Source organism: Chiloscyllium plagiosum, chromosome 10, assembly GCF_004010195.1.
Source record: "Chiloscyllium plagiosum isolate BGI_BamShark_2017 chromosome 10, ASM401019v2, whole genome shotgun sequence".
Classification (NCBI taxonomy): Eukaryota; Metazoa; Chordata; class Chondrichthyes; order Orectolobiformes; family Hemiscylliidae; genus Chiloscyllium; species Chiloscyllium plagiosum.
Window position 1 is genome coordinate 91,805,369 of NC_057719.1, and position 12,249 is coordinate 91,817,617.

Consider the following 12,249-nt stretch of genomic DNA (forward strand, 5'->3'; position numbering starts at 1 on the left):
GGAGAGGGTGAGAGGGGTGGAGAGGTTGAGGCGGTTAATGTCGCGGCGGCAGTTGGATATGAAGAGATCGAGGGCAGGTAAGAGGCCAGCACGGGGTGTCCAGGTGGATGGGGTGTGTTGGAGGCGGGAGAAGGGGTCGTCAGAGGGTGGGCGAGAATCCTTGTTGAAGAAGTAGGCGCGGAGGCGAAGGCGGCGGAAGAATTGTTCGATGTCTCGCCGCGTGTTGAACTTGTTAAACTCGTTTTGTTTTAAACAAAAATCTATTTTCACCTTCTTGGATCCCTACAGTGTGGAAGCAGGCCAAGTGGCCCAGTAAGTCCACACTGACCCTCCAAAGAGCATCCTTCCCAACTGAAATCACTGGAATAACCCATTGGATTTATCAGCATTTTAGATAGAGAAATGATAGTGTTAGCATTTTGATGACAGGGTCCTGTTCCCCTCACTTACGATGTTAACAAGCCTATTATGTTTCCAATGCTGTTTACTTTCCTTTTTTTGCAAATTGACTCAAGATATGAAGACAGGTTGTAAAGTCTAAGCTTGTATTTCTGAGAGTGTAGAACAGCACCAGAGACCCGGGTTCAATTCCCGCCTCAGGTGACTGACTGTGTGGAGTTTGCACATTCTCCCCGTGTCTGCGTGGGTTTCCTCTGGGTGCTCCGGTTTCCTCCCACAGTCCAAAAATGTGCAGGTTAGCATGAATTGGCCATGCTAAATTGCCCGTAGTGTTATGTGAAGGGGTAACTGTGGGGAATGGGTCTGGGTGGGTTGCGCTTCGGCAGGTCGGTGTGGATATGTTGGGCTGAAGGGCCTGTATCCACACTGTAAGTAAGTAATAAGAACAAGGAACAGAAATAGGCCATTCAGCCCCTTGAACCTGCTTTGCCATTTAATAGGCTGGTCTTGTCTCAGCTTCAACTCCACTTACCTGTCTGCTGTCCATAACTCTTCAACTACTGATTAAAAATCTGTCTGCCTTTCTCCTCAAATTTATTCAACCTTCCATTGAATTCCTCTGATTCACGACCCTTTGAGAGAAGTAATTTCTCCTCACCTCTGTTTTAAATCTGCTATCTTTTATGGGAAAATTATGACCTCTTACCTCGATTGCCCTACGTGAGGAAATATCCCTTCCACGTGTATTTTCTCAATCCCCTTTAGCATATACAGGTGCATACCTCAGTTAGATCTCCTCTCATTCTTCTAAATTCCAGAGTAAATAGGCCTAAACAGCTCAACCTCTCTTCATAGTACAAACCCTTCAATTCTGGAATCAATCTGAACTGCCTCCAGGACAGCTATATACGTCCTCAAAATAAGGGAGCCGATATTGTATGCAGTATTCCAGGTGCAGCCTTGTATAATTGTAGCAGCACTTCCCTACTTTTATACTCAATTTATATAGTAATAAATACCAAAATTCCATTTGCTTTGTGCATTCAGATACAAAGCCTTTACGTTTGTTCTGTTATCAAATTTCCCTACACTTCTTTGATTCCTTGGCGCAGAATGACACTCACACAAATCAGTCCCTTCCTTTTAGTTTCTGGTAACAATCAGCCTCATCACCAATCTGCATTCCTACCTTCTCCTTTAGCTACGCTTTTCTAATTTTCCATGCAAATTAATCCACAACCCCAATACATACCTCAGAGCCTCCACCACCCGCCTAGTTATGACATTCACAGGAATTATGGTCCCAACATGGTTCAGGTAGAACCCATCTCAACAGAACAGCTCTGACCTTCCCCAGTACTGGTGCTAATGTTCCATAAATTTGAACGTGTTTCTCCCACATCAATCTTTGAACCACGCATTTGTCTCTTTAATCATATTGATTAAATCATATTGTCTCTTTAATCATATCAATTCCCGCCTCAGGCGACTGACTGTCTGGAGTTTGCACGTTCTCCCCGTGTCTGCGTGGGTTTCCTCCGGGTGCTCCGGTTTCCTCCCACCATCCAAAGATGTGCAGGGTTAGGTGAATTGGCCATACTAAATTGCCCGTAGTGTTAGGTAAGGGGTAAATGTAGGGGTATGGGTGGGTTTCGCTTCGGCGGGTCGGTGTGGACTTGTTGGGCCGAAGGGCCTGTTTCCACACTGTAATCTAATCTAATACCATGGCTCAGGAGATTATTACCTTTTTGGTTCTGCTTTCTAATTTAGCCTCTAGCTTCTCATATTTCCTCAAGAGGACCTTTTTCCCCCATTCTATCACAATCGCTGGTACCTCCATTGACCATAACAAGTGGATATTTTCCTTCCTACTCCAAGTTCCTCTGCAGCCTAGAACGAGGTATCCTGAATCCGAGCACCAGATAGATAACCCAGCCTTTGGAACACCTTATCCTGGCCGCAGAGAACAAGTGGCTATGCCTGTAACTATTATTTCCCCAAATGGAACTGCATTTCTCTTTTCTTCCCCTATAGATAGATATAGATTAGTGCTTTGGTCATTTTGCTCATCCTTTCTCCAGCCCCAGCTTCATCTGCACAGGGAATAAGAACCAGAAACCTGTTGGAAAGGACAAGGACTGAGGCTACTTCAGCACTACCTTCCAGATCCCTCCCTCTGCCTTGCTTGTAGTCACAGCCTCTTATCCCTGACCACTGACCAAATTTGAGGCATTACTTAATCTAAGGGGTGTGACTGCCACCTGAAACACAATGACCAAGTAACTCCTCCTTCTCCCTTATTGGCACAGTGTTTGAAGCTCGCACTCCAGCTCATCAACTTTTAGCTGGAGTTCCTCAAGCAAACAACACTTGCTACAGATTTGGTCAATATGACCCACAGTGGGGTTCACTTGCTCCCACATCGTGCAACTAAAATGCATCACCTGGCCCTGCATCTCTAAATTATTTAATTAGATTTTTAAAAACTCCTACTGGTCTTTAATTACTTAATCTATAAAATATTTATCCTACTTATCTTTAATCTGAAAGCAATTTAAAAAGGTATTCAAATTAGCAGTTACTTACTGTGGAGATGAATGGAACCATGATACTGTCAGGCTGTTGCATTGTGTGAAGGAACAGGACATTCATCTGATTAAACTGTTTTCTAATTAGCATCCTTGTAACTAAATTAGTCCATTTCCAGAAACATTGTAGTTTCTCATTTCTTAATCAGTGTCATTGTGCAGCATTACTATAAGACTGGTCTCACCCTCAGCTCTGGGAGGAGAAATCTGATCTACCTGTGCAGACTGTCAGTTCTATGTCAGCCTAGTCAATTTCTCGTCCAGCCATATCTCTTACAATAAACTGTTTGTCAATTACACTTCGAGCTTGTGATCTCTAACCTATTTGGCAAATTTCTCCAACACTTACCAACGAACGAATTTAAGGCACTGGGACCATATGAGATGCATCCAATTAACTGAGGGAAGAGAGAACAGAGGTTCCAAAGGCACTGGCCGTGCTTTTCTTGATTTTCTCGGAAGTGGTACCAGAGAACTGAAGAATTGTAGACATTACCCCCTTATTCAAAAAGGACTGTGAAGATTGTTGAGCATTAGAAACGAAGCGTCACTGTTCCCAGGATCATCACAGAAGTTAAAGATTTTATAGAAATAAGCAAATTTCCCAATTTGCTTGACTTGCAGACCTAGATTGACTGAAAGCACAGTAAGCAGACTCTAGCCACGGGCAAACAATTATAAACCATTGATTTTCATTCGACTAATTCAAATTTTAATCGTCTTATAAATGCCCCCCTTGTACAAAGACAGGAAAAAACTTTCCTATAATGGACAGAGTGAAAACTGGGGAATTGGTTCAATGGTGTCTGATCGCAGGATCTGATGAGATGGTTATTATGCTGATCAGAAGGCTCCTCCATGGTCTGCCTTCAGATTTCACTGGTTTGCAGGAGGTACTGGGGGTCTGGTTCACGCTTATAAAAGGTCTCCTATTTAATTAAAAGTGTCAGAAGTTACACAACACCAGGTTATAGTCCAACATATTTGAAACCACAAGCTTTCGGAGCACTGCCCCTTCATCAGGTCTATAACCTGGGGGTGTTGTGTAACTTCTGACCTTGTCCACCAACACTTCCACATCTTAATTTAAGATCACAGCTGACAGTAACTGCTGAAGGAAGAATAAATTCAACCTTGAGGTGAGTTTTGCTATAGAGAATGGAGAGAGCTGCTGAGCTGGTGGATATCTGACAGCTTCTCACTATCTTGTTCTCAGCCCAAGCTATTCAACTACCTGAGAACTAATCACACTAGTTGTTGACAGGTGGAAGGCCTTTGTCATCGAGAACCGGTCATCAGTTCACAGACCAAGCAACTAATTATCATCAATCCAACCTCATTTTGTAAACATTCCTTGATGCCAATTTGTCTGCAACTGAACTTTCCGCACTGTTTGAACAAACAACAGTGAAAACATAATTTACAATAGATGTGCTTATTGATAAAAAAGGCAGCAATTCCTTCCACAGTCCTGAAAAAGTCAATTTCCTGCTTCAATCAACAATCAAAAATCCAGAGAGATAAGATTAATATTCCTTATTAGTGAATATTAAGGGGGGTAGTTGGGGCATTAATCAAGCAGACTGCTTTGTTCTGAATGGCGTAGAGTGTTGAACTGCTTTCCTGTTCTCTCTCTCTTGGGTTGCTTTAAACACAGTCATTAGTTGTAACAACCGCAGAACCTTTGTCTTTAATAGGTTCATGTTACATGGAATCTGACAGTAAAATTCCATTAGCATAATTAACTCCTCAAGGGAGTGCAGTCAGAGCCAAGCTTCTGGCAAAACAATAAGAGCCCATGGGGTCGGAGGGAGTATATTAGCATGGATAGAGAATTGGCTAATGGACAGGAAACAGCAATTGGAATATAAGGGATTATTTTTCAGGTTGGCCACCTGTAACCAGCGGGGTTCCACAGGATCAGTGCTGGGACCACAACTGTTCACAATATATGTTAATGACTTGGAGGAAGGAAGTAAATGTACTGTAGCCAAATTTGCAGATCACATAAAAATAAGTGGAAAGGCAAGCTGCAAGATTGATGCACAGTTTACAGAGAGATATTGGTAGGTTAGGTAATTGGGCAAAACGTTGGCAAATGGACTATAAACGTGGGAACATGTAAAGTTGTTCATTTTGAAAGGGAGAGCAAAAAAACAGTCTTATTTAAATGGAGATACTGGGAGTGACTCTGAGGAAGTTGGCACCTATTGTACAAACCAGATGGGTTACATCCAAACAGAGCTTGGTCTGAGGTTCTTGAAGTGGTTTCTGCTTGTGGCGTCAGGAAGGCTTTAAACTAACTTTGCAGGGCGTGTGGGAAACAAGAGAAAGCTGTAACATAGAACAGTATAACACAGTACATCCCTCGATGTTGTGCCAACCTGTTATCCTACTCTAAGATCAGACTAACCTACTTACACTACATTCTACTATCATCCATGTGCATATCCAAGAGTCACTTAAATGTCCCTAATGTATCTGACTCTACCACCACTGCTGGCAGTGCATTCCACAGACCCACCACTTTCAGTGTAAATAATTGTCATGGAGAAAATGTTGAGAATAACCAGGAGATGCAGAGAGTTCTTCAAGAAGTAGGTCTTTTATTTGCAAACAAAAAACCGTGACACTGAGAAAGCAGATTCTCGAATGCCCCCGACCCTCAGGGTCTGTGGATTTTTATATTTTTTTTATCATATTTCTGTTAGCTTATCAGCATGTCAAAGTACCTCACTCTAGCTACACAATAAACCAGTGATGTTAGTTCCCATTATCTCTTTAGTTGTACATTCTACTTAATGTTATTCTAATGTCACAGTTAGATATTTATTGTCACCTCTGCTACACTGATCTTCCATTCCAGACTAACCTGTCATGATAGCTATTTAGCTATTCCATCTATTACAATAGTCTCCTGTCTCAATCTGACTCTACTAACTATTAATTAGATATTTTAATGTCATGTCCCAAATACTTATGGTCCCAATCCTGTCATAATGACACTAAACAGGGAAACTCGCTCTACTAACTGTTATCTCATCTCATCATAGCGACCTTTCAGCCTTAACCTTTGCTAATTGGTGTAAGAGCATTCCACTATTCTTATCTCATCCTGCCTTCCCCAGACCGCAGATTGCCAGTGGGCTTCATGCTTTAACCCCTCCCATGCTTTCTTGCTCTTTATTTTCCATATAACCTACCTCTGACGTCTCCTCTAAACCTTTCTCCAATCACTTTAAAATGATGCCCCCTTATGATAGCCATTTCCGCCTTGGGAAAATATCTCTGGCTATCCAGTCTATCTATCTGCCTCTTGTACACCTCTATCAAGTCACCTCTCAGCCTCCTTCACTTCAATGAGAAAAACCCGAGCTCCATCAACCTTTCTTTATAAGACATGCCCTCCAGTCCAGGCAGCATCCTGTTAAATCTCCTCTGCACTCTCTCTAAAACTTCCACCTCTTTCCTATAATGAGGTGACCAGAACTGAACACAATATTCAAGTGTGGTCTAACCAGGATTCTATAGAGCTGCAGCATAACCTCGCGGCTCTTTAACTCAATCCCTCTGATAATGAAAGCCAACACACCATACACCTCCTTAACAACCCTATCAACCTGGGATGGCAACTTTGAGGGATCTATGGATATGGACCCCAAGATCACTCGGTTTCTCCACACTGCCAAGAATCCTGCCTTTAACCCTGTATTCTGTATTCAAATTCAACCTTCCAAAGTGAATGACCTCTCACTTTTCCAGGTTGAACTCCATCTGCCACTTATCAACCCAGTTTTGCATCCTGTCAATGTCTTTTTGCAACAACCCTCCACACTACCCACAATTCCACCAACCTCATCGGCAAACTCACTAACCCACCCTTCCACTTCCTCATCCAAGTCATTTATAAAAATCACAAAGAGCAGAGGTCCCAGAACCGATCCCTGCGGAACACCATGGGTTACCAAGCTCCAAGCTGAATACTTTCCATCTAACCCCCTGTCTTCTATAGGACAGCTAATTCTGTATCCAGACAGTCAAATTTCCCTGTATCCCATGCCTCCTTAGATGAGATTAGATTACTTAGTGTGGAAACAGGCCCTTCGGCCCAACAAGTCCATACTAACCCTCTGAAGAGCAACTCACCCAGACTCATTCCCCTACATTTACCCCTTCACCTAACACTACTGGCAATTTAGCATGGCCAATTTACCTAACCTGCACATTTTTGGACCGTGGGAGGAAACCGGAGCACCCGGAGGAAACCCACGCAGACACAGGGAGAATGTGCAAACTCCACACAGACAGTTGCCTGAGGCAGGAATTGAACCCGTGTCTCTGGCACTGTGAGGCAGCAGTGCTAACCACTGTGCCACCGTGCTGCCATACTTTCTGAATGAGCCTACCATGGAGAACCTTATCAAATGCCTTGCTAAAATCCATGTGCATCACATCCACTGTTCTATCTTCATCAAGATGTTTTGTCACATCCTCAACCAATTCAAAAAGGCTTGTGGTGCATGACCTGCCACTCACAAAGCCACAAAACCATACAGGAGAAGACTAGGGTTTGCAAAATACTTAGTTGGCATGAGCATGGAGAATAGTAGGTTAATAAGTGAAGTCAGAGTAAGGGTTAAAAAGGAAAAATGGAGGAAACATTTATTTATGTGAATGCATGAAGTATAATAAATAAGATTGGGGAGTTACAGATGCAGATTGCTGCACAAAATTATGATGTTGTAATAACAGAGACCTGGCCCAGGAAAGGACAGGACTGGGTGTTAAATATGTCTAGGCCCAAGGTCTTCAGGAAAGGCAGAGAGGTTACAGTGTTGGTTAATGAGGGTATTGAATTGCTGACTGGATAGATTAGATATGAAGAAACTGTTCCTGCCCTCATAAAAGGAAGAGGGCGTAGATTTAAAGTAAGATGCAAAAGAAGCCAGGGTGGAGTGAGGAAAAAGTTTTCTCTTCACCTCAGCTCTAGTAGAGAGTCTTAGACTCGATGTTAGCTGGCTTTCTCTCCATGGATGCTGCCTGACCCGCTGTGATCTACACCATTTTTTGCTTTCAAACTATTTTCACTCAGTGCGTGATTGAGATATGGATTGCACTGGCTGAAAATGTGGCGGAGACAGGTTTAATTGAGGAATTCAAGAGAGTAGTGGATGATCATTTGGATAAAAATAATGTGCAAGGGTTTGGGGAAAGAGCAGGAGATTGGCACTAGTTAATAGAATAGATGCAGGCATGATGGACTGAATGGCCTCCTTCTGCACCATAACAATTAAGTGATAATTATTTAGTATCAAATTCAGAATTCACACATATGAACTCAGCAATCACTCTGAACAATTCCAGTTGCACCACCGCAAACATAGTTCACTCAAATCATTTGTACCAATTTTACTCTTTGATCTGTACATTCTGGACAAACTAACACTAAAGTACAATGCAGACTTGAGATAACATGGAGCCGAGAAGGTATACTCATCCCAGACTTATACTTTCCAGCTTCTGTTCAGCAGAGTAAGCACTTTTTTAAAACTCGTATGTGTTGTTTGCATGAATGATGAGTTCACTAAGATACGCAGCTAGTGTGAACTCAGATTCCCACATTGAGCTTCTTGAGTGTTGCTGGAGGTGTACTCATCCATCAGACGCCTGACTTGTGTCTTATAGAGAAGTCACAAGTCAAGTAATTTTCCACAGAATTCCCAGCCTCATGTGCTATTGGGTGACTCAGGAATATTGCTACCATTGAAAGTCCAGGAACAATGGTTAGAATCTCTTTTGTTAAGCTGGTTTTTGCCTGGCTCAAGTGGAATGCAAGTGTTACGTGTAATGTATTGGGAATTCTCTCCCAAAAAGCTGTTGAGGTTTTGGGTGCGAGAGTCATAGAGTCCAGCCCTTTGGCCCAAACTAGTCCATGCCAACCAAAAATGTTTGTCCATACTAACCCCATTTCCCTGCACTTGGTCATTTCAAAATTTCAGTGCAGACAGCTTTTTGTTCGGTGTTGGACTATTGTTTACAAAAAGTTAACAATTCTGGAACTACTGAGTCAAATAGATGGATTTCAACATGGATCAGCCATGACCAAATGAACAGTGGCATAGACTTGAGGAGCTAAATGTTCTAATTGTGCTCCCATGCTCCTCTAAATGTTCAAATATGTTTAAAGAGGTGAGAGAGGAGCACACTTTATTTGAATTTTTCAGCTTTGTAATTGGAACTTTTCTATACTTTACAGCTCTGCTATTGCATACCTGTGTGGACACCTGCACACTCTGGGCGGCCTCATGCCTGTTCTGCACAGCAGGAACACCGAAGGGACACTGGAACTGGAGCTTGGTGACTGGATGGACAACCGGAAGTTGGTATCTTTGAAATAACATCTACAATAGTGCATGAGAAAAACTTTGGGTTCTGACAGGTGTTGTAATTAAATGTTGAATGTGTTGATTTGGTAATAGTTTAGAGTTTCTAATGTTCTGGGATTTTGTGTATTTACTGAGTATCAAACAGGGTCAACTCTGGTTCATTTTGTTAGTTTTGTTTTTGTTTATTTATTCCCAATTGAAGCACAGAAGCCGCCTGCCTCTCGTGCCTTAGTCAACCTGTCCACCCAAAGAATCCCTATTGTGCAGAAAGAGGCCATTGGGTTTCCACCAACCCTGTGAAGAACATCCTACCCAGACTGAACCTTACCCTCGTAACCCCTCATTTGAGCATGGCCAATCCACCTAACCTACATATCTTTGGACTGTGGGAGGAAACCGGAGCACCTGGGAGAACGCACACAGACACAGGGAGGATGTGCAAATTTTATACAGACAGTTCGGAGTTGGGATGTCATGTTGCGGCTGTACAGGACATTGGTTAGGTCACTTCTGGAATATCGCCTGCAATTCTGGTCTCTTTCCTATCGGAATGATGTTGTGAAACTTGAACGGGTTCAGAAGGATGTTGCCAGAGTTGGAGGATTTGAGCTATAGGGAGAGGCTGAACAGACTGGGGCTGTTTTCCCTGGAGCGTCAGAGGCTGCAGGGTGACCTTACAGAGGTTTATAAAATCATGAGGGGCATGGATAGGGTAAATAGACAAGGTCTTTTCCCTGAGGTGGGGGAGTCCAGAACTAAAGGGCGTAGATTTAAAGTGAGAGGGGAAAGATATAAAAGGAACCTACGGGGCACCTTTTTCACGCAAAGGGTTGTGCATGTTTGGAATGAGCTGCCAGAGGATGTGGTGGAGGCTGGTACAATAGCAACATTTGGATGGGTATGTGAATAGGAAGGGTTTAGAAGGATATGGGCCAAATGCTGGCAAATGGGACTGGATTAGGTTAGGATATCTGGGTAGCATGGATGAGTTGGATCAAAGGGTCTGTTTCCATGCTGTTTATCTCTATACCTATGACTATGATTTACCTAAGACTGAAATCAAACCCGGTTCCCGGATGCTGTCAGTCAGAAGTGCTAACCACTGAGCCACTCTACCATCTGTCTTGACAACCTCAATTATATTTGGTTTCTCTTTTGGGCCAGTTGTGATTGATGGCATTTATGCTGTCCGTTTTGGGCAGACAACAAATGATTTGCTGATTCAGAGCTGCACTGTTTCACATGGCATTTCAGCCATTTTGTATGGTATTAAGTACACGGCACAGGATCCGCTGTGACCCCAGTGAGATCAGTTGAGAGTCATGTGGATTGGAACTTGCTTATAGAGGTAGACGACCATTTATCTGAAATCCGAAAAGCTCTGAAAACCAAAGGCTTTCTCGTGAAGCTTTTTTCTCATTAACAAGATTGTTTGGCGTGCAGTTAACCTAACTCCACACCAATCCATGCATGCCACTCAGATATGGCCTGGGTGGGCATGGCTCAGCACTGGCAAGCCTAAACTCTATCTCAGGGCCCGTAGTACTCACAGTAAGTCTACTGTTCAGTAAGACTTTTTGAAATTTCACCATCAAACTGTCGCTTATTCTGAAATTTGAAAAATTCCAAATTCTGAAAACCAGCTGGTCCAGAGCATTTTGGATAAAGGATTGTTTACTTGTATAAGTATAAACTGAAAGACAAATTCTAAAAGAACAATGAAAGAATCCCACACTTTGGGGAAAGTATGAATTTGAGTTGGAGGTGGTACACTGAGCTGATTCCCATTTAGTGGGGATCCAAGCAGAAGAGTCAGAGTTTGGAAATGAGAAGGAGCAACCTTCAGATGACTTCACGAGTATTGGTGCTTACTGGGGCTACACCTCTCTCGGCACTGGACACCTTCTGATCCAGGAGCTATCATTCAGGTTGGTGGGGTGGGCTTGGGGTAGGAGGAGTAAAGGTAACCAGGATGATGAGAACAAACAGCGAGGAGCATCTCGAGGTGCTTGACCAGGCAGAGACGCAGAGTGATGGACTTCTGAAGAGCGATGATGGTACGGAGCATGAGCAGTGTGTTGCGGCTGGAATGGAGGGGTCAGAGTTTGAAAGGGGCAAGGCAGTGAACATTTTTGGAATTCTGGCAAGTAAGCAGAGGAAGTTATGTGCTATGTTACAAAGGTTGGAAAAAAAGGAACATTTAAAAGGAAATAAGGTATGGCATTGAGCAGTGCATAGTGATTTAAGACCTTTGATCTCAACCTGAGGTGCAGCCAAGGAGAGAGATGGAGTCAATTAAATGAGATCTGCTCAGGATAAATACTGGAGCAAAGCAAATTAGCATCAACTGTAGTAAAATCTCACAAGGCGCTTCACAGGAACATTATTAAGCAAAATTAGACATGGAATAATGTGGGACAGTATTCCAGGGACCAGAGTTTGTTTTATTATTTAATTTGAGAGATGTGGGTATCGATGGCTAAGTCAACATTTATTGTCACCTTGAAGGTGATGTTTAAGCCGTCATCTTGAACAATGTGGTTCAAAGTTGGTCAAAGCTGATTGAAGAAGTGTATTTTGTAAATATTTAACATGGGAGGGGAGGGGAGGCATGGAAAGTGTAACCTTAGTGTCTCCCAAAGTGAAGTGTATGGATCCAGGAGGAGAAATCATCTGAAGCATTGTAGTACAGACAGGGATGATATCAGGAATAAGCAGTGTCACAGACAAACTTAGAAAGAGAGATATCTCAGGAGAAGGATTGAATGGAAGTAACACTGATGACAGCAGAGGTGATGGGGATAAAAGGTACACAGAATTGCATGAACTGAACCCAGCAGAAACCAATCAGTACCTGCAGTTGTAACCAGCTAATT

General features: G+C 42.9%; 1 protein-coding gene across 3 annotated transcripts in view; it reads left to right on the forward strand.

The window, feature by feature from the left end:
- tmem62 (transmembrane protein 62) overlaps positions 1 to 12,249 on the forward strand; it is an 80,053-nt gene that overhangs the window by 30,668 nt on the left and 37,136 nt on the right. For all 3 annotated transcript variants that reach the window (XM_043698401.1, XM_043698402.1, XM_043698403.1), the window contains one exon: positions 9,244 to 9,366. In XM_043698401.1, the coding sequence (XP_043554336.1) occupies positions 9,244 to 9,366 (123 nt within the window). The remainder of the gene's footprint in view (positions 1 to 9,243; positions 9,367 to 12,249) is intronic.